General features: G+C 39.1%; 3 protein-coding genes across 4 annotated transcripts; 2 read left to right on the plus strand and 1 right to left on the minus strand.

Moving 5' to 3' along the window:
- The first annotated feature begins 321 nt into the window (after positions 1-321).
- Positions 322-3,508, plus strand: snrpe (small nuclear ribonucleoprotein polypeptide E). The gene is made up of 5 exons (XM_028002350.1): positions 322-521; positions 1,817-1,843; positions 1,932-1,994; positions 2,219-2,297; positions 3,304-3,508. The coding sequence occupies exons 1-5, from the start codon at positions 468-470 to the stop codon at positions 3,357-3,359; spliced, it is 279 nt and encodes a 92-aa protein (XP_027858151.1). The 5' UTR covers positions 322-467; the 3' UTR covers positions 3,360-3,508.
- A 292-nt stretch (positions 3,509-3,800) lies between these two features.
- LOC114135246 (cell division control protein 42 homolog) lies at positions 3,801-21,548 on the plus strand. Of its 2 annotated transcripts, none has more exons than XM_028002348.1 (6): positions 3,801-3,901; positions 12,785-12,925; positions 13,193-13,265; positions 13,981-14,090; positions 15,300-15,497; positions 20,064-21,548. In XM_028002348.1, the coding sequence occupies exons 2-6, from the start codon at positions 12,821-12,823 to the stop codon at positions 20,151-20,153; spliced, it is 576 nt and encodes a 191-aa protein (XP_027858149.1). In that variant the 5' UTR covers positions 3,801-3,901; positions 12,785-12,820; the 3' UTR covers positions 20,154-21,548. The 2 variants fall into 2 exon arrangements, with proteins under 2 accessions (XP_027858149.1, XP_027858150.1); XM_028002349.1 differs by having other exon boundaries at positions 3,828-3,939.
- Positions 8,890-11,031, minus strand: LOC114135477 (general transcription factor II-I repeat domain-containing protein 2-like). The gene has a single exon (XM_028002787.1). The coding sequence runs from the start codon at positions 11,029-11,031 to the stop codon at positions 9,226-9,228; it is 1,806 nt and encodes a 601-aa protein (XP_027858588.1). The 3' UTR covers positions 8,890-9,225.
- Positions 21,549-23,281: the final 1,733 nt, after the last annotated feature.

Here is a 23,281-nt window from a genome sequence, read left to right on the forward strand (position 1 = left end):
AGGATCTGAAAAGGAACTTCACTTATATTTCAGCTAATGCTTTCTTAAAAAGGCAGTGGGGAGCAAAGCAGAGGACATCTAGACAGTTAAAGAACCAAAATAACTCCAAATATAAATGGGATGAAAGTCAAGTTAAAAATAAATGTATTTTGAAACATAAAAATCTTGCCTAAAACAGACCTTTCAGGTGACTAAGATAAATTGTAATGGGTTTTGTTGTTTGTTTATTGTACATTATCTCAAGCCACTATCTTCCCAAACGTGATCAGAAAGTTTCTATATTTATAACCTCCCTCCTCTGGAGGCGCTGTTTCACTTCACTAGCCGTTCATACAGGCGCGGAAGGCGGAAGCAAACGCGCCATTGTAGCAGATTTGCAACGTGAGTGGAACGTTAAGGCGCTCTGAACCCAGAAAGGGTGCTGTTTTTTTTAACGCTTTCATCTCGTTGGTGTTTTTGTTGGAGAAATGGCGTACAGAGGACAAGGACAGAAGGTCCAGAAGGTTATGGTGCAGCCCATTGTATCCTTTCGAACATACCGACGGTACATCGTTCAATGGGGTGCTAAGATGACTTAGCAGCTAGGCTAATTTTTAGCTACGTCGTTGCTAGCTAGTAAATTTGTATTTTGGTACATTTTTAAAATAATTTGCTCGGAGTGACTGTTCTGGGCAGGTACAACGTTTCCAAGTTTGTTTCTAGCTTTTACTGAATGACAAATTTACATCCTAGCAATGTGAAAGACATTACCGCGTTAAAGTTAGCATCAATTTCAAGTATCTCATAAAAGTCATAACTTAGCAGGATCGTTAATAAGACAACAGGCTATTTACAATACTTGAGAATGTAATTAAAAATAATGCAAATTTGTACTGGTGCTTAAAGCAGCAGACGGAAACGCCTTGTTTGTAATCAAGCTACAATTATTACTGGTATAATTTTCATAAAATGGAAAATGTTAAGCACAACACAAAATATCAGTCTTTTTAAAGCCATGGTTTTATAATGAGTATAACCAGGTCAATCCAGAGAGTTTTACTATAAAGTCAACTTTGCTGCTCCTGAATGAGCTGGTTTTGAATATATTAAACTTGGCTGAATATCAGGGAGCTTTTTGAAAGAAAGTGACACATTCCTGATCTTATTACTGGAAATAAATCTATTAAATAAAGTCTAAGGAAACTAAAACCTAGGTGTCTTTCTTTCACAGCAAACTTGCAAAATCCCTTTTAAATTTTGGATCTACAATGAATAACATGTTCTGTAAAAACCAAAAAATGACTTTTTTTTTTGTTTTTTTTAAATCGTGAGAACTTGTGACTCAACAATTTTGTCCCAAAAAGTTTGGACACCCCTGATGTTAGTTGAAAAGAATATTCCAATTAGAGCCAACTAGTTTAAGTAAGCTTTATCAATTCTGATTATAAATCAAAACATCATCAAACATCCAGACTTTAGAAAAAGCCTCAATATGTCTATTTTTTGTCCCTATTTGAATGTATGGCAGTAAGCAATAAATGTAAAGCTGAGCAGTTCTTTCAAAGGTTAATGAAATGTTTGGTGTGTTGGGGGAAAAAAACAGTGTTCATAGTAAACAACGGACAGCTCATAGTGAATTAGATTTATGGCCTGCTGTATCCATAGTAACGTGCCATCTCATGTGTAACGTGGATGAAACTGGAACATGTTGCAGGCTGTGAAGCAGCCGTGTGACAGCAGCTTTATCCACTGGAACCAACAAAACTAGTTTTCTTTCAGTCGGAATTAAAAAAAATATTATAAATGTGTGTCTGCTTACCTTGACTTGATGTTTCAGAACCTCATTTTCAGATACCTGCAGAATGTAAGTAGTTCCCACTTTCTCTTTTAATCCCAAGTAGATTAAAGTCTCGATTGAGAGAGCCTGATTCGGTTTTCCCTCTCATTCCCAGCGTTCCAAAATCCAGGTGTGGCTGTATGAGCAGGTCAACATGCGGATAGAGGGATGCATTATTGTAAGTTCTTTGATATTTACATCAAAACATTCAGCTTGTAAAATGTTTTTATAAGTTTTAACCAATAATAACCAAGCATAGTAAAAAAAAACTTCTAGTTTAGATGTTAGTGTCACAATTCTTGGAACCCTGTTAAGAGACAGCATTAATAATAACTGGTTAGAACAGGTGTAACATTATAGATTTTATGCAATGCGTAAACTTTGTCCCTGTTTTGATTTCAGGGCTTTGATGAGTACATGAACCTGGTTCTGGATGATGCTGAGGAAATCCACATGAAGACCAAGAACAGAAAGCCACTGGGTAATATGACTTAAAGAGCCTAACCTGAATCAGCCTAGTAGTGATAGATGTCCCTTTCAGTGCTTTTATATCATTCATTCATTTTTAGAAGTAGCCATTGAAGGGGAAAGAGAAACTCTATTACAGATCTACAGCGTCTTGCAAAACATTCCTACCACTTGAGCTTTTTCCCTTTTGGTGTGTTTTCACACCTGATAGTCTGGAAGATTTGGTTTGATTGGGGACAAAAATGGCAACATTTGTTACATTTTCAGCTGCTGTGGTTCTCCTTTACACTGCACTCAGTCAAGCCAACCAAACTGTTTGAAAAACTAAATCCTCGCCCATGGTGGCGCTGCACCAAGAACCACAGAAGGAAACGACACGAAAACCTCTGAAGAAGACAATGAGCACAACTTTCTTCTTCACAAAATGTGAAAACAAAATGGAGTGCCGTTGGATTTTGCCGGTTGTAGGATTTTGCTTTTGTTTTAGATATAGATCACAAACCATTTCTCCAGCTAGTGCCAGGCTCATGTTTGTTTCAGTTGTATTTACCCAGAATGCCCTGTTCTATAATCCTCTTCCTGCTTTTGAACCGCTGTCTGGTCCACTTTCATTCACGTGTTAATACCTTATTGACCCCCGAATGGGGTGGGCTGATTTGTTTGACCCAGCACAGCATGCAACAGAAATTTAAAATAAGTAAGTAAATAATAATATAAAACAGTAAATGACAATTAACAGTGATAGTCTTAAAGACACATCATTCAGAATATTGCTAAAAATATATTCAACATTTAAAACATGCAGTTCTAGAGACTATATTATGAAGTCCTAGCCTCAGGCAGAAGACTTGCTTTAGCGTTCCTTGGCACATCTGGGCTATAGCAGCGCTTGGCTATGTCTGCTCTTCATATCGATTAGTGTATGTCTAAGAAGTAGACTTTTTATCTGTTTTCTTTTTTGCATCTGATCTGTCTCCATGTGGCTTTTCTAAATCCTTATTTGTTGCCTTGTCTTCCAGGGAGGATCATGTTGAAAGGAGACAACATTACGCTGCTGCAGAGCGTGTCCAACTAGAAGAGGAGATGCCTACAGTTCTAGACTTTTCTAGAATTATGTTTTCCTTTTTTATGGTCTCTGTGTTTTGTTTGTATGGCATGAATATTGTAATTGTTTCTCTCAACCACATGGTCCCATTTTGAAAATAAAATTTTGTTTTTCCTAGATTTGTACATCTGTGATTCCTAACATATAGGTCATTGAGCTGAATGAGCAATAATTTTTAGTTAAATGCAGGTGTGTCATGGTAATAAAAATTAAAGCAATTTGACATATGGTTAATTGTTTAATAACCAAATAGTAATACAAATATGCAAAAACAATAAATATATTTATTTGTGTGTCTATATATTTTTACATTAATTTTACATTCACTCACTGCTTCGGGCACCTCCCAGCCCAATTTGTTGGGAAAACGTTGACCTTGCTGTCTGTTCAAATGAATGAACGGAATGACGTAAAAAGTCAGTACGTACTCGACGTGTCCCTGCTCTACTGACTGGGAAGCCCTTAGTGTGGAGCTGCCAACGCCCGGTGTTGAGACCCAAACAGAGAATACGGTACGGAAAATTATAAATACCCACATATAGTGTTTAAGGTATGTCTTAATATTTTTTGTTATCTTTTTAGTATATGAGCGTTATGTAGCATGTGGTGTCAGTTATAACGGGGATGTAGCTGCTAATTATTGCAATTCAGAAACAGCATCCGCTAGAGATAGCTGCACTTGTTAGCCCACAAGCTAACGGGAGGACGGTATTCAGCTAGCAAAGCAAGTAGGCTATATTATTAGACCGGAAAGTGAAGTCATCCTTTTCGTTCTTCAAAGCTATTTACTGAATAACATATTGTCATTTGGGCTATAAACGTATTAGTGTCTTGGCTTAAAATAAAGCAATACTTCTCTAGTTGATAGCTAGGGGTTAGACGGTTACGGAGGTACAACAAACCTTAGCTGTATGTTTATATTTAAGCAAGATACGGTGCAACATTAAAAACGGGTAACATTTAGATACCCGAAAGTTACCCATCATTCCTTGTTGTTCATATGAAAATACATCGCGAGATGGCGATTTAAAGAACCGGCAGGAAATAGGCCACAGAGGCCGGGATGTGGTCGAAGTGCAGCAGCTGAGCTAGTAGCAGCCGGCTATCGGTCCTTTTATCGTTGGAACTTCAGGCCAGATGTTAAAATTCTGATGTTGGCGTATGTAACCTCTCGAAGTTGATGCTGGTGCATTTAGAATAAGACATGAAGCGCAGTTCTGAATGCTACGATTGCAGTCGACGTAAACTGCGTATTTTTAGTTCATTAGTCTGCTTTTTGATTGAACAAAATTGAGAACGTGTTGCTTTTTAAGTGCACATTACGACACGATGCTTTTCGTATTTTTATTATAATCTCAGAGATGTTTTTATATTATGGCAGGTTTTCTTTATCAGTCTTATCTATTGGGGAAATACTGCTATATCAGAATAAACCTTCCCGCTGTTTAACAGGCCTGCCCTAAAAATGCCTACTGGCCTACTAACACCAATGCTAGGATTAAGTCTAAAAGCGTTTACAACTGCAGCCACCCTCCGTCAGCCCCCATCGGCTTTGCCTGCTTTAGAACAGTTTGACATATTTAGAGTGCGGCTTGTTTTGAGATTTTTCCTTAATACTCCACCTCATGGAGGACACGTTAGATAACGGCTCTGTTTGGAAATTGAGACTACATGATAGTTTTCCTTCCTAGAGCTGCTGGTGGTTTAGTTTGTGCCAAATGCACATTTATTTTTTAGAGCTCTGGGTTTAGATTCTTAGAAATCAGATGACTGAGAACCTATTTTTGCTGAGTTGTGATGATAGTTTAGTTGCTACTGTTTGGATCAAATCCTATTTCACCCTTATGAAATAAAACGTTTTTTTAGGGGTAGACTTTAAAATTGAAGTGTATGGGTAACACTAGTAAATTCTCTATTGTGTTTTAAAATATATTTTATATAATATAAGAGTTTTGCAGCCAGATTCTGAGGTTTGGCTTTGTAAACTGTTACAGTGTCTCTTTATGATTTATGTTATAATAAGATATGAAATAGAACTCAAAATGGTTCCCCCCAGCCAGGCATCGTTACACTGTTGTAACTGTTGTTTCTTTATGTTTGAAATATAAACAGATTATTTAGAGTTCACATTTTTAACTGGCTTTAGAATATATGAGTGATCAGTGGAGTTAGCCATTCAACAGCAGTCTGATTGTTTTCCACGGAGAATGTAGAAGCTTAGCTTAACTCAGAGATTTTCTAAAGGCTGCCAACATTTATGAATCCATAATGTACCATAACACAGGCTGAAGCTTCATAAGTATAAAATAGAAATGTTTCTGTGCTTTGGTTAGGCAGGCTAACCAAGAGTCTGAATAAATGACTCAGAAGAAAGTCTCCTTAGAAAACAGTTTTCTTTTAAAAAGCTTTTATGCTCCTGTATTTTTTCTGATTTCATTTGAATACCACGTTGACACTGAAACCAGAGAATTGAGTCTCTGTCACTCAGTAAAGGCAAAATAATGTAAGTAGGGATGCTCCGATTAGGTTTTTTGCTGCCGATTCCGATCACCTATGAGGGCTGATCACTGCCAATCACCTGGATTGGCTGTTAATTTTTTGCATTAGGTATAAATGCTGCTATGTAATTTGGCGAAATTAACAAATGATCTAATAATAAATTTACCTAATTTAGACATAAACATGCAAAATACTTGCAGTCACAATATAGCAGCTATTCAGTCAAAAGGACAACTGACAAACCTGCAATCAGTAAAATAATATTTAACTCTCTGTACCATAAATTATTGGCATGAATCAAGTAAATCTGCCTATCAAAATAAACAATCCTGAGTTACTAAATCAAAACTTTCTGAGAGCACGGCTAGCTGATTAATGCTGGTTCTGATTGGTTGTTTCTGACTGAGCTGCATAGTTCTGAAGATTGTCTGGAAGAGACAGAGGAGATCGATTATTATTTTATTGTTTGTTTATAAATGATCTCATGTTAGGACATAGTGAAAGTGTTAATATGTAAAATCAGTTTTTTTGTTGTTTTAAGTTACATGCTGCAGCTTTAAGCAGACGTTCGGTGAGAGAGTTCAGTGTTTGGTGGAGGTTGAACGGCGCTACGTAGGTGAAATATTCTTATATTATTATTATTATATTATCTACTACCAGCGGCGCGTAGCAGCGGTCCAAGAGTGAGAGCAGATCCAGCGTTGTACACCGGTAACTTGTATAATTTTAAATAATTTTTTGGGTTATTTGTTTTGCTTTCTGACCATCACACTCTTCCGGGTGAATGCTGGTAGTTGTGCGCTGCTTTACCTGTTGTCTCATCCAGATGTCTTTTTTTTTTTTTTCCCTGCATTGAGTCTCGATGTAGCCAAACTCAGTCAAGTGCTTTGTTTTTTTAAATCTCATATTAGACTCGTGTTGATGCATTTTGACGCTCTTCACCAACGAGGTAATTTTCCGTCGCAACACGCAAACTTCCCCATTGATGCTGAGCGTTAAAGTTTCTCACTACACTGTTTAGCATTTGTTTGGTTGCACAGTGTGAAGGAAAGAGGAGATAAGGTGCACTGGCAGGCTGCGACATGAAATCGGCACTTCGGCACCGTTTGTGTGATCGGCAACAAGAGACGGTGATCGGCGATCACCTATCATACACTTTTTCATGGAAATAGGCCGATTATGATTGGTGGCCGATCGATCGGCACACCTCTGGTGTTAAGGTAACTTGTAGTGCCTGTTCATTGGAAAATGGATCACAATGGCCACTGATCAGGTGATTCTGCTCACTAATGGACAATTTTTAAGTGTTTTTTAATGCACAAAAATGATTAAATTCTCTTTTGAATTAAAGCATTTTCTACATTTAGTTTTGCTCTAATTTATGCTACACGCACAGACATTCTGAATTAAAATTTTACTTTGAGAAAATCGGTCAATACCTACTTTTAGCAATATCTACCAATTAAGCCAACATGAACGTCTTTGGTGTCTGGAGGTAACCCATACACAGGGAGAACGCCACTCAGCTGGCCCCAGCCAGATGCATGAAAACAGTGCTGACAATTAGCCCACTATGCAGCCTTTGGTTAAAAGAATATCTCACCTAAGATTAATAGAAATCTATCAATAAGCTGCTAATATTCTCGCTTGAAATCACAGAGGATTTATTGAAGCAAAGCCTCATAACTGAACTTAGTTTGTCAGTACTAGGAATAAATGGATATGCATCAATGAGACAAGACCATGTGACTTTTTTTCCCCCATCACATTGAAAAGTTGCTCATGTATTGATATGTGCTGGTGATTATCAAAATAGAATAATCAAGGATGAAACCATTCGATCACATACTGTAGAGGCGTGCTCATCAATCGGCAAATTTCCGTGAAACCGTATGATTGCCAATCACTGTCTCTTATTGCTGATCACAAAAAATGATCACCTGCATCTCATACTTCGCAGTCTGCAGAGGCCCAGTGTGCATATAACCCAAAAAACAATTAAAATAATAGGGCTAGCGGTAGAAGATTCTGGGTTCTGCTCTCACTGTTGGACCGTTGCCACGCCATACTGGCATGTTCAGTTTCACGTTCAACCTCCACCAGACAGTGAACTCTCACATTGGACATCTGCTTAGACCTGCAGCATGTAACTTAATAAAAAAAAAAAATTTTCTTTTTACATACGTATTGAAACTTTTGCTGTCCTAACATGAGACAGATAAGCTTTGGGGAAAAAAATCAGTCTCTTCTGCCTCTTTTCTGTGTTCTGCAGAATTACTCCGTTCAGTCAGAAACAACCAATCAGAGCCAGCACCAAACAATTAGCAATGCTCTCAAGGAGTTTTGATTTAGTAAGTTGGGATTGTTTATTTTGATGCAACTTGCATTTGACTTTGAGTTAATGTTTCCTTTTTTACTTAAGATTATTTGATATAGGCAGTGTTGTGAGATTTATTTCATTTATGTATAATTTATGGTAGAAAGAGCCTTATTGGTAAATATTGTTTTGCTGATTGCAGGTTTTTAAGTTGTCCTTTTGACCGAATAGCTGCTGTATTGTGCCTGTAAATAGTTTTGCATGTTTTTTGTCTTAATCTGGTGAATTTATTGCCAGATCATTTTTCCATTTTGCCAGATGATGTAGCATTTATACCTAAAAGGGAAAAATTAACAGCCAATCCAGGTGATTGGCAGTGACCGGTATGAGCATTGGCAGCAGAAAATCTGATCAAAGCATCCCTAGTATCACATTATTTAATCATATAGTGCTTCCAAAACAACACATCATTTTTATTATTGTTTCTTTAAAGTTAATTTATTAGTTTGATCAAAACCAAAGAATTGGTCAGAAATGTTTGATTAAATAAGGTTTATTGCATTTTTCAATGTTGTTATTGTAAACAATATTTGTTTAGAGTACCTTCAGTCCAGTCCTAACCCTAACCGACATGCTTTCCCAACAGCTTTACCCAATCGGGAGACAGTTTTCATGTGTTTAACATCTAGAACAGGGGTGGGCAAACTTTTTGACTTGCGGGCCAGAATGGGTTCTAAAATTTGACAGAGGGGCCGGGCCAGGAGCATTTGGACAAGCAATGTAATTGATTAAACCTGGGGATTGAAATGTATTAAAAAAAAATTAAAGAAATCAACATTTAGTGGGAAAAAAAATCAATGGAATCACTTTCAACATTCAGAACATATTATTACCCAACGAAAGGAAGGGGTCTTTAAAATGAGAGCGATGTGCGGCATGTTAATTAAGCTACTGTATACCGCTGCTGTGCGTAAATGCGCAAGTTGCTATTTTTTTCATAACAGTAGAAAAACTCACATTTCAGTGGGAACAGTGTTGTTGTTCTCCTTTTTTTGCCAGTGCATCAAAGTCTGGAGTTAGTTTTGTTGTGGCAATTCTCAGAATAGATCTGAGGTGTTGGTCAGTTAACCGGGATCTGTATCGGGCTTTGTTGATGTTCATGACGCTGAAAGTCTGCTCACACACGTAGGTCGAGCCAAACAATGCCAGCATCTTCTGTGCCGTCCTCCGGAGGTTTGGAAATGTGGCTTCGTTAAGTGAAGCGTAAAAGTCATTCAGTTTAAGAGATCGGAACTTCTCTTTTGAGACGGAGTCAGACTGAAGATCGATCAGCTCCAATTGCAGCTCATGCGGTGCTGTTTCGGGGTCTTGTGACAGGGGACAGGACACCAGCTGAAGTGACTTTTCAATTTTTTCAAAATCAGTGAACCGACGGCAGAATTCTCTGTGCATGTCGTCCAGTGATTTGCAGTATTTCTTCACGTTTCGGGTGGCCTTCTGAATGGCCAGTGTGGGAAAATGAGCGAAAGATTTGTTTGACATTTGCCTGGAGAATAAAATCAGCTTGGATTTGAAGGCTCTCACATTTGTGTACATATCGTGCACAAACTGATCTTTCCCCTGCAGCTTAACGTTCAGCTCATTCATGTGTGACAATATGTCCACAGCAAACGCAAAGTCACAAAGCCAGTCCTCATCGCTCAGCTCAGGGAATTCGTCGGATTTCCCCATTAGCTCCAAAAACGAACGAATCTCCTCTTTGAGCTCCCACACTCGTTGGCAGACTTTCCCCAAACTTAACCAGCGGACACGAGAGTGGTAAAGTAAGTCGTGGTGATCCGCATCGGTTTCCTCTAGGAACGCAATGAACTGACGGTGATTAAGTCCCCTTGCTCGTATGAAGTTAACAAGTTTTACAACTGGATCCACAACATGATTAAGCTGCAATACAGACTTACACAGAGATTCTTGATGAATGATGCAGTGAAGAAAAGTAACACCCTGCTCAGGGTTTTCTTCTTTCACTTTATCTTGGATTCTCTTCAGCAACCCAACGTTTTTTCCAGTTAAATTTGGCGATCCATCCGTGGTGACACCGGCAAGTTTACTCCAAGGCAGCTTCATTCTCTCGATGACAGCAGACACCTGTTCATATAAGTCCTCTCCTCGCGTTTTCCCCTTCAGCGATTCCATGCTCAAAAGCTCCTCCGTTATCTCAAAACTGTCATTTATCCCTCGGATAAAAATTAGGAGCTGAGCAGTGTCTTTCATGTCGTTGCTTTCATCCAGTGCTAGTGAATATAAATTAAAGGACTCCGCTTTTTTGTTTAACTCGCTGACTATATCTTCGTCAATCAGTTCCACACGCCGAGTCACTGTCCTGCGTGACAAGCTGATTTTTTCAAACTTGCCTTTGCTTTCCGGACACAAGAGATCTGCTGTGTCTACTATGCATTCTTTCAAAAACTCGCCTTCGGATAAAGGCTTGCTAGCCTTTGCTAACTTGAATGCCAGCAAAAAACTTGCCTTGGTACTTGACTCCTGGATCGCAGTTTGTCGGTGAAAAAAATTCTGCTGAGTCTGTAAATTAGCTGCCAACCTCTGAGCAGTAGCCGCCCGTTCCTGTGCTGACTGCTTGCTAGCGTAGTTAGCATGCTTTGTGGCAAAGTGACGGCTGATATTGTACTCTTTGAAAACTGCAACCGTTTCTTGGCATATCAGACATACAGCCGTTGATCGGACATCAGTAAAAAAATATTTTGTTGTCCACTCTTTTTTAAACACTCGGCACTCAGTGTCCACTTTTCTTTTCTTTGGTCCGCTCATTTTTACCGAAGGGGGGAAATGTCAGCTGGAAAGTGTGTCTAGACTAGTGCGCCGTCTATCGGGGAAACGAGGGTATTGCAGGGGAAAGGGAAATGAATCAGGATTTTACACATCCATGGGTTTTTACAATAATTTGGACAAGTTCGGCGGGCCGGATTAAAAAGCCTAACGGGCCGTATACGGCCCGGGGGCCGTAGTTTGCCCATGTCTGATCTAGAACTAGTTCTTAGCAGCGGAGTCTCTTTGTAAGGAGGGCGTTTTGGAAATGGACCGTCCCTCAGTGGCTCCCTGCCCCCACCTAGTGCTGTAGTGGAGCTCAGCTCTGCTGCGGCTTAATGGTGACATGCTGTAATTTGTAGAGAAGAAACAGAGATTCTGTGGTTCGCTACCGAATGATCCTTAAACCGAGTGATTATATAAGGCTTAGTTGGCTTCCATCTCGCTGTTTCACAGTCGCTGCATTGAGACATTGGAGCAGATGCCAGACCTGCAGTTAAATTTCAGCTTCTCTGAAATGACTCAAAATATGAGCAGGAATTTTTTTTTCTTTCTGTTTTTGTTGCTGGCTGTTACAACAGTTGCAGTCAAACAGTTTCCATTATCTGATATTTATTGAATGATAGTTCAGAAGTAAAAGCTGCTCTTTTTCTGGTTTGTATGTTTTGCACTTATGAAGCAATCCAGTTCTGCATTATGCTATGGAGAAGACGTGTGGGGAAACAAACACTTTTTTTTTTGCTTTTTTGGCATTTCAAAGAAAGACAGTCGCAAGGATATCTCTGTTTTTAACGCTCTCGCGATTTTAATGCAATGCTCAGAATGAGCACAGAAAATCTCACAATTGGACAGCGGGAAAGCAGTCAGTCCATCACTTTATGAAACCGTACAAAAAACCTTGTAAAAGAGCAAATGAGGTTAGTGCGACCCCACCAAAGAAACAGAGTAAAAAACCTTTGCTCTGTCCAAAAGGGAGCAGTCCTCCCTACTGCTGGAGGGACTTTTTACTCCCTCCAGCAGTTAAAAGTCATTGCTTATTACTGCTGGAGGGTTAAAAGTTTTGTTTTAATGACAACAGCTCTCATGCAAGTAACAGGAGGAGAAACTGTTATTATTGGTGTTTGTAAAAGAAAGTCGGGGTGCACCGATTACAGTTTTCTGATCACCAGTCTGACAGAGTTTGGCCTGCTAGTTTCTGCACTAGATATAGCAAAAAAAGTTGCAAAGTTGGCAACAGTAGGCTGACCATTGTGAAAGGTAGCCCTCTCTCAGAGCCTTGTGGTGGTATAAACGATCTGTAGATAAGATCAGTTTCACTTGTAAGCATCGACCGATTTATCACCCAAAATGAAGGAAATTGGCTGGTCAATCTGTGCACCCCTAATAAAGGCCCCTCCACTCTCTAAGACCAAGTCCCTGAGAGAAACACTGTGTATATGTGTACCAGGTCTTAGTTTGAAGCTTTATTCTTTTATTTCCTCCAAATGTGAGTTTATTAATTACTGTACTTTAATTTTAAATAAAATTCTAAGTGGATTAAAAGATATTGAATTACTGGATGATTAAGTCATTTTTAATTTTAAATGTATATTCAATTCAAATGGAGATACAAAGTGATACATGAGAGGTCAATATGAGTTTAAGTTTGTATCTTTTAGAATTGTGTTAAATTTCTGAGTTCCAAAAGAAAAAAATTTTTTTTTTTTACCCAGAGTAATCTAAAGATTTCTGATTTTATTTCTGTTTTTCTCTGCAGGTCTTGAATGAGTAGAATAGACTGTAAACCACAGCTATGCAGACCATCAAGTGTGTTGTAGTCGGTGACGGTGCTGTGGGTAAAACCTGCCTGCTCATCTCTTACACTACAAACAAGTTTCCGTCCGAATATGTACCTACGGTATGTATGCCAACAGACACACAAGGCGACACTGGAATCACTTTGTCACCGCTGACTTCTTCCAAGTCGTTTTCTGGATCTTTTTGGTGCCAAACATTTTATTGAAGTGGATTTAGAAAGCTTTAACTGGGATCCACATTCATTGTGATTCTAAAAGTGCAAACAGATATATACATTTATATTTAGCTTCTACTTACAGTGACAGCAAAAGCATATCAAGTTGAATGTCTTATTGAGCCTAACAAGGATTTGTTTTGTGTGTTCCAGGTGTTTGACAACTATGCTGTAACTGTAATGATCGGTGGGGAACCCTATACTTTGGGATTGTTTGACACAGCAGGTATGGCTTTGGTTTTGCCTTGGTGTTTAATTTTCTAATGTGAAATAAATTAGATTTGAAACCACCAAATGAAAATCACATTTGAGTGTGCAGTCCAAGTAAATAAACCTGCTTAACCCTTTCATGCATAGTGGTCACTACAATGGACAGCTATCTAAAAGCCATTTTCTTGTGCTTCCTGTGGATTTTTATGTTATAAATGCACACAGACCACTGAAGTGGACACTAATGCATCATAAAATATACCATCAACTACTGGCCATCAGCTGCAAATGCAAGAAATTATTTTTGTTAAATACAATATGGCCGACAGACAAAAAAGCATGAGAACCAACCCGGTCCCTCCTTCTACTGTAGACGACTCTTGCAAGTAAAAAAAATATTGTGACATCAGATAACCCCTAAGGAACAATACTACTGATGTATTTTTCAAATAACAACTTTGTATTTGGACAAAATTACAATTGATCACATAAAAATAAAAAAATATATTTTTACAAAAAAAATTTCCTACCTTTTTTATGCCTTAAGAAAAAATGTTTAAAAAATGGGAAAAAAATTCTGACACAAAGGATCATAATTCATGCATGAAAGGGTTAAAATGGAAAGGGGCTTTTTCAAAGCTCATCCACAAGCAAACTTGTGTAAATATCTAGTTTGATGAGTTTTTTAAGACTTACCAGTGTGAGTGGATGTGTTTTTTTGGTTTCTGCAGGTCAAGAAGACTACGACAGGTTACGTCCTTTGAGTTATCCGCAGACAGATGTCTTCCTCGTCTGTTTTTCAGTTGTGTCCCCTTCCTCCTTTGAAAATGTCAAAGAAAAGGTAACTAACTGTTTCTACATTTAAATATATATATAAAAAATAATTAGCTTTATGTTCTTTCGTAAAATTTTACACACATAATGTTTGGAATAAATTCCCAGCTATATTCTCAGCAATTTTGTTGCCATATTTAGACAAAAAAAAAGACCAAAATCAGAATCGGCAAATTAGGGTTTTAAAGATCAGTGATCGTCCAGGACACTGCAGTCGGTGCATCCATGTTTGTAGTGTTGACAAAGAAGTATCTACTATGGGTTCATATTTAATATGAGATGATTCATAAGCATTTTGGGGATGTTTCATAACATCTTTGACGACCAAGAATTTACATTTAGCATCTACATTTTCTGTACAAAACTTTGGTTACATATCTCCTATTAATATCCACTAGAGGCTGATTGGGTTTGGTCACTGTCATATGTCATCAGTCAAATGGCCCAATCATGGATCAGAACCAGACTCAGGGGAAATGAAGTGTAATATAAAAGACAAATTGAATTATTGGTGAAATTTGAGTGCTGCTTGTTCCTATTTTCTATCAAAGCTTCTTCACTAGTAAGAAAAATAAATCAGCATGCAATGGCAGGTGTGGGCATTTATTGGATCGTTTATCATTTATCATGTTGGATTTCTTATTTTAAGAATTTTGATTAATCATTGTCACTGTAAATTCCAATTATTACTTAAACCCCCCAAAACTATCTGGATTGTTGGAATTGTTAGTTTTACTGTTTTTCTCCTGTTTTTCAATGAAAGTATCAATAAACGTCAACAAATTTGAAAAACAAACAAACAAAAAAACGATTAAATGCAGTTACTGTGTGCAGTTTAGTGATATAAATCACCTTTCTTTATGTGACTGGTGTCCTAAAGAAAAGTATTATAAATTCAGTCACAGCCAAAGCTACCTAAAAAAGAAGTGATAAGTCATTCATATCATCACTGTACAACTAAGTATTATGATAAGAATTTAAAGTCTGTATTGCCCACCCTGACACAGTGGTAACTCTTACTGGGACCACATGCCAGTATGGAGGGGGTTTCCATGGTTAAATGGGTGGAGTTGATCATTTTGTCAGAAACAGTAGATAATGTTTTGGACACCTTTTAGCAACGAATACAATATGAACACTTTGTGTCAATATGTCAGCATTGTCTTGCTATAGAACCTTGCCTCTTGTTGTTTTAACACTGAGTGTGTTTCCACAGTGGGTTCCTGAAATTACCCACCACTGTCCAAAGACGCCCTTCCTTCTAGTCGGGACGCAGATCGACTTGAGGGACGACCCGTCAACTATAGAGAAGCTGGCCAAGAACAAGCAGAAGCCCATCACCCCAGAGACGGCAGAGAAGCTGGCAAGAGACCTCAAGGCAGTTAAATATGTGGAGTGCTCAGCCCTCACACAGGTAACCTTTACACAGAAACACACTTAATGTACCGTCACACACTGCTAGATTGGCTGAGCTGAAATATCAAAGGCAAGAAGAAAGAAAGTGGAGGAAAGAGGAACATGTTCACTCCCACACCCCGCCTGTTGCATGCTGCAATGGATGGGTTTGTTCTGCATGCCAGGCTACAAAGGTCAAATGCTGACCTCACTAAGTAGGGCCGGACAATAAATCAATAATGTATATTGTGATAGACATCCGATCAATATCAATAGATCATACATCTGATAGAATATTCACTGAACTCTGATCCAGAGCTGCACAGCATTCTGGGGGATATAGGCAGAGGAAATGCTTTAGCCGCTCAAGTTCTCAGAGTCAGCTAAGCAAGGTGAGTGGCATCAACTAACTCGCTCACTCTTTGGTTGCCTAGCAACGACCTGCTGAGTAACTTGTACAGACGTAGTTTCAGATTTTGCCACCAAGCCTCATAACTGCTTTAAAAAAAAAAAACAGCATGGAGAACAAACTGGATAAAAGAGGAAAGATTATTTTGGCTGTAATTCATACATTAAAAAAAAACAATAACTTTAATTTAGGAAGTCCAGATTGTTTGGTGAGGGCCGCATCGATATCTGATGCGGAACAAAAAAGTGAACTCTGGTTTGATTGCATACGTGAACGCCAAGCATGCAGGTGACCACTCCAAAAGCTGGAAGCGGACTACAGCACAGGGCATTCTGGGTAAATACAGCCAAAGCCAACAAGTGTGCCCAGTCCTAGTGGGAGAAATGACTTCAAGTCTTTTACCACAGAGTATATTAGACTATCAGGTGTTAAAACACCCAGAGTTAAATTTGGTTGTTTGGTGTGAGAAAAGCAAAGACCCCTCTGAATACATCTTTGCTTTTCTGACTGCTTAGATTCTCTTGTTAACACATCTCACTAACAGGGAGGCAGAAATACTAGAAAAGATCTGTACAGCAGAGTGGACAGACCATAAGGCGTGTCCTTGTTGGACAGTCAGCAGGTCCAGAGAGCCGTCTGTCCCGACCGGACTGCAGGACTCCAGAAGGAAGGGAACACACATGACCTCACATGGCCAGAGAACAATAGTGTTGATGAAGTCAAGGCGTAGCCTCCACCTCGGTGCTCCGCTCTTTCCTTCCTCCTCTATTTGACATAATGCTTACATGGCTGCTAATGTCACTTCCTGTTTCCTGTTGCTAATCTCAGCCCTCTCCCAGCTGCATGTGATCCTCCATCTCTGCTCCATCTGACCCAGCGGTTTTCCTCCCTCTGTCTTCATTCACTTCCCTCCTCACTCTGCCATGTTCCTCTAATCCTCTCATCCATCCTGTTGCCCTGGTTACTAACCACTGTTTTCTGTCCTTTTCTGTCATTGTAGCGAGGACTGAAGAATGTTTTTGATGAAGCTATCCTAGCTGCCCTAGAGCCACCTGAGACTCAGAGAAAGAGGAAGTGCTGTGTGTTTTAATCTCTCTGGGCCACGGCTCTCGTCTCTTCCTCTTCTGGTTGCCGTTAGTTACCTCCTCTCTACATTCCTCATCCTGCCTTCTCTCTCTTCCATTGTTCATCATGTATTAGCGTTGCTAATGTTTGTTCATCGGCATGTTGGGGTGACATTGGCCCTTTCCTCCTTCAGCTTGAGCTTTTATGTCACCTGGTTCTAATTAAGGTCAGAAGGATGACTTGTTGGGTCAGAATGGAACAGGAAGCAACACTTTCTGTTCGTAACGGAGGTGTTGTGAGAAGTCAGCTGGCGATGGGACGGTTCTGAACTCAGAAGTCACTGCAACAGCAAAACTCTTGTATGGAGGTTGTTACTGGCAAAAGAATACCTTAAGTAAACTTTCTCACCATCAGCAAATTTCCATCAATCCTTTTTTTCATTTTCATGCATTTGAAAGTATTGGTTTAAAAAATGTTGATGGAAATGTTAAAATTTGAAATAACTTCCTCAATTCTGCAAAATGTTTTTCCTGCTCCCTTAAGGTGGTTTTTGGCTGTTCTGAAAAGTTAGTATTAGAGTTAATGCGCTGAAATGGAGAGGGAAAGACATTTACAGAAAACGTTTTGATGTAGCAAACGTTTACCTCACCTGACTGATGAGCTGTTTCCGCTTAGAAATGTGTTTCTTTGTCTACATCGCCAACACTACCTGACATAACAGAACAAGTCCTACTAACCTGATAGCAACACGTTCCTGAAAACCTCTCCATTTTTCTGACGTGTGATCCATTCTAGTTTCTACTTCCTATTTGAAACGTCAACATGTGGCTAACTTTACGTTTTGATTTGTTCGGTCCGAACCAGTGAATAAATAGAAACAGAAACCTAATTCAGATTTTCTTTTTCTTTCTTTGCGGGATTTCAAAACTTGGCTCAAAATGTCCTTGACCGTTGGATGGAAACATAGCCAGTGACATGTTCATAATGAAACCGAAGCAAGCGTGTAAATGTAAGAAAGTTTAAACATCTGTGGTTCACTCAGGCTTCCAGAGAGAACGCAGACTTTAAGCAGATAACAGGAAGGTTTCTAAATGTTTCTAAACTTTGAATCTCTGTTATGAAACAAGCTGGATTTGGAAATCTTGGAATCCTTTGGGAAATCTTCTCCTAATATTGATTAAATGGGAAGGCTGGAAAAAGAGGTTTTGAATGTTGCCTTCTACTTTTTTGTAGTTTGGGAAGAGAAATAGTGAGCTAAAATCTGTCAACATGTCCAAGCTTCACAAAAACACAATATTGCAGCTTCAGCCTAAAGGTTTCATGAACAGAACATGAAGTCTGTGGTTGCAGAACTAGACTTTAAATCACTCAACACTTAGTGTTCTGATGGTGTTGGGTGCAGTTTGAAAAGTATCAAGGATAAATGAACTTGTTCTCTGGAGCTTCTTTCTCTCTCTGTCTGGGCGATCAAACCTCACAGGACTGAGCTTCTGATGTCAGATCAAACACACACGGTCACCATGTTAACTTAGCTCAGCATTACTGTTTACACAAAACACTTTTTTTTTTCTTTAAATGTCATATTTTCAGTTGCTCAGCAGAGGGGGGATCTGCAGCCATTTTTCCTTTGTGTTGCACTGATTCAGGAGTTATTCTCTTTCCTCCACTTGCTTGTCTCACTGCCTCTGATCGTAGCAGCAGTCAGACCAGCATGCCGCTCCCACACTTTGGTACACTTCTGAGTTGATCAAATGATTTGCAACTGTCTGTATTATTTTTCTGGATTTCTTTTCCCCCAAACTCCCTGCATTTGCTAAGTTAGTGTCTTGCAAAAGTATATGCACCCCTTGTTTATTTATTAATTATTATTTTTAAAATTTTAAACCATTACAACCACAAACTTTAAAGCATTTATTAGTATTTTATGTGATGAACCATCAGAGTTGAGTATGGTTGTGAGCTGTAAAGAAGACAAGTTTCCAGTATTTAACCAAACTGGGAGAGAGTACAGGTTACAGCTACTACTCTTTATTTGTCTCAACTGAAAATGATGCGAACTCAAGTTTTTCCAGTGTTTCCTCAGATTCTAAATATGATTTCTGACTGGACTTTGACAGGGCTATTCTAATGAACAAGTAGACTTTGGTCTCAAGCATTTCATTTTAGCTCCAGCTGATTGTTTCTGGTGGTCTTACAGGGAGTCTGTTGATGCTTCTGTCAGCTTTTCTTCCTGTAATGCTGGAATATTTAGCTTCATCCACCTGAACGCTGCCAACGAGCTTCCACCTGACAGCAGCGTTCCATTTTCTCTTCATGCGCACACACACACACACACACACACACACACAGCGTTTCATAGAAGCCATAAACGTTTATCTGACGTCACAAGTATACCACAATATGATTTTGATTCAGTTTAATTCACAAATCAGATCCCATCAGGACTGTAACGGGCTGAACTCTTTGAACACTCTTGGTGGCGCTAAGTCCTTTTTAAATCATTATGTTGTCCTGGCATTTCTTCATTGCAATATTATAATAATTATAAGTATAGTAATACATTTATAATAAATAGTGACACTTGACTAACCAATGACTAATTATTGACAATGTCGCATTCAACAACAAATTATAAATAATAAACTAAGTGCAATAACACTGCATTTTATTAGGTTTTGTGCATTCCTGCTACACAGTAACAAGTATTTGGAAAGAATGTCCCTCTAAAACTTTTCTAAAAACCCATCAAATGTTGTGAAAAGCTGCCCAAACTAACAACCCACTCAAAGGTGTTCCTCCCCCCTCCCCTAAGACAAACATGTTCAAAAGGAGCAAATAGTGATTAGCAACATTGGGTGGAAACCCAGCCAGTCTGACAACTCTGACCATGCAACATTTTCTTTTAATACCAACATCGATATTCTGCTTTGTGTTGGTCTATCACGTAAAATCTCAACAGGTTTGTGGTAAAATAAGCAAGCAGGTATGTGAAGACTTGTGCACTAAAAGGGAAGTTTGACACCGCTTTGCTGTTTTATATTTTCTGCTCCTGTTTAGTTTCATCTGTGGGTGCTGCTCCTTTACCCCCTGTGTGTGTATTTGTGTCCACAGAAAGGCCTAAAGAATGTGTTTGATGAGGCGATATTGGCTGCACTGGAGCCCCCAGAGCCTAAGAAGAAACGCAAATGTGTGCTCTTATGAGAGGCCCCTACTTTTCTCAAAGCACACACACACGCACGCACACAAAGACATGCAACTCACATACACCTGTACAACATCCTTCCCTAATCCCCACATGTGTTCCCTGGTTCTGCTGAGGCTGATTGGCATCGTCATCCTCCAAAGCAGCCCACCAGGTTTCCAACCATTCTCTGCAATAATTCCAAGTTTCACACACAACATGAAGCTATCCTGGCCACATACCAGTCTCTCACACACACATACTGAGAGCTCATTCTGTCAGATGTGAGTCAGCGTACTGCCCCGCCTCCACCGGTGAGTGTGGTCATCGTCCGACCACCTCTGTTCTTTCTCAGCACTACTGCTAGACACGTAGTGTTGTTTTTCTTTTGATTTGATTTGCCAACCTCCCCCAAACCCCGTTGTTCTTCAGTAACACCGGATATTTAACTCCTGTTCCAAATGGACACACTCCTAACCACTAGAGGATGTTTAACCGTGACCGCTGAATCGGCCGGAGTCACACAGGGCTGAGTTGTCGGTCCCTTTGGAACGAGGCTCGTTTCCCTCACAGAGCCGAAGGCGTCCAGCACCGACGGCTCCGCAGGAATCGGCCTTTTCTTTTTTTGTAGAAGCAGAGAACTTTTAAACAGTGTTAGCAGAACAAGTGGTGTGTTGTTCATGCGTCGTCAGGGACCAAGGGAGGGTAAGGCAGGACGCCGTTAGAACATCATCACCGCCACACACTTTGAAGTGTTGCAGCACACGTCCTGATTAACTGAGCGTTGCGTTTTTGACAGCTGATCACCAGATTTCTTTGCCGAGTCAGAGTTTGGTGCCTTCCTTGTAGTCTTCATATACGAGGTGTGTGTTATAGCCATTCAAACTGTGTGGTGGTGGTGTGTGTAGCTGAGCCTTGGTCTCTGTTCTAAATGATAGGTTTAACAGATGTAATTATAATGTAAGCTGGCACACGTTGATGTAGGCTCCAGGTGTTTTTACCAAAACCTTTTTTTCTTTGTTATTTCTGTTTGTGTTGTTTTTTTATGATTATTATTATTATATATAAAAATATATAAATATATAAAAAGGTTACTTTCACTCCTTCCACATTTAGGGGTTGGAACTCCTCTGAACTCTCACCTGCCAGTTTTACCAAGAAAACATCTGAGCTTAGTTTGGCCAGAGTGACTGTTTGGTAAAGATCCTAAATGACTGACTGTTTTTTTTTTTGGTTTTGTTTGTTTTTTGTTTTTTTACTGGTGGATTAGAGTTGGGTTGATCTCCAGCCCAAGTCAGTATAATTATTATAACCCGTTGTTGTTTTTGGTGCAGAACCAAATGCTTTGTCTAAAGTTTGTTCTTTGTATATGCATTCTTTTCAGAAATATTAAACTTATACCTTAATTGCCTTTACCATGGGTCCTATGTCTTTCTTTTGTGTTGAGGATCCATGAAAGATAATTAGTTTTAAAAATATTTTTGTCATGAGTCAGGAATTGTTTGTTTTTGGGACCACATTACTGCCCTAGAAGTTATTTCTAGAACAGTAACGTAACTAGAACAATGATTTGATCATATTAAATCATTGTTCTACAGAGACTGGACCTTATTTGGTCCAATCTCTGTAGTCTTATCTCATTTGCTCCAATAAGGTCCAATTTGATTGGACCTTATTTAAGGTGTAATTATAATGAAAATATTTATGTTTGTTGTAAGCAAGAAGTATTTTCCACCTTAATTTCTTACTTCCGTACAGCTTTGATGAGCCTGTCATGCTGCTGTTATCCAGCAGGTGGCAGTGCCCACTTAGCTTTCATTTTACCCTCAGTGAAAGACAATTGAAGCCCAACATGTTTGTACTGCTACAGGAGAGAAGCAGATTTGAACAAATAAAGGGTTAATTTGTTTTGTGTGTAACACATTTAGCATGAGAAGTCAGTTTCTTATTGCTTCATAGAATCAGTACCAACACTGACAGGTTGGACCATAATACAGACATTTGAAGCTCCAACTGTACCAAGTTAACCATCTCGAAATTAAATTGAAACTGCATTTTGTAGTTACTATTTTTTTGTCATTTGGAAATTGAAACATGTAAATGTGACAAAAACAAAATAAATTGTTAAGGAAGCAAATACTTTGTACAACATGTAGTTAAAAACAAAATAAAAGAGGCTGACTTAGTCAGTCCAACTTAATTTATTTTTGTCCTGCCAATTCACAACAAATATTGTGTCAAGGATGTTTCCAAGGGGGGGAAAAAGCTGTATGCAGTGTTAGAATATGTTAACAGGACAACTATTAGTTGTGTGTCCTGCATGTTGTAGGAGTTTCCCTGCTGTTCTCCCCCCAGTTGCTGCAAAAGAGAGGATGCAATCATTTGATTCAGCTATGAGGAAACATCTAAAACATGCAGGACAATGGGCCTTTCTGAAACATCCAGTTTATCAAGGTTAGTCATCGTCTCACCACATGCTAAATATATTACACAAATTTATAAACTAAACAAAATCCTCCTAAGACTAGAATTTAATTATGGTTGCCAAAAAACCTGATGCATTACTGCCACCAAGCTGTTCTATCCTCCAATCATTACCATTTTTAATTACATCTGAACTTGTTATAAGACACTTGAAGTTGGAAACAAAGATCTGTACTAAATACTGAGTTCTATTTTTCTACCGAATCAAATACTAATTTCATTATGCATTAAAAAGCAAATGAATTATTTAAAAATGATACGATGTGATTATCGGGATTTTTACCCCCAATATTTTGTTAGTAACAGGTGAGGACAGAACGACAGGCCGTTTGTCCGGCAGTTCCAGTCGTTGCCCTCATGGTTTGTTTGAACAGAAACAGTCGCCACCAGTTTGTGGCTGTAATGCTAACGCTGAGAGATAAAGATCAGCCTCTTACATTTTATATAGATGTCCTCGAATGGCGGTGAATGGGGGATCCATCCCAGCCTCGGTGACCCGTTCCGCCCAGCTGGGAGGCTCCCTCATCCACCCCTGTGAGGCGTTCACGCATTCCCTGCGTTTCTGGAGTGCTGTCTGTCAGCGCCTCCTTCCACTACAGAGCCGCTGACAGCCATTAATTATGGCACAGCGTGAACGAAGGCCATTCCTCTTTGCTGAAACATT

This window comes from Xiphophorus couchianus, chromosome 20 (genome assembly GCF_001444195.1).
Source record: "Xiphophorus couchianus chromosome 20, X_couchianus-1.0, whole genome shotgun sequence".
Lineage (NCBI taxonomy): Eukaryota > Metazoa > Chordata > Actinopteri > Cyprinodontiformes > Poeciliidae > Xiphophorus > Xiphophorus couchianus.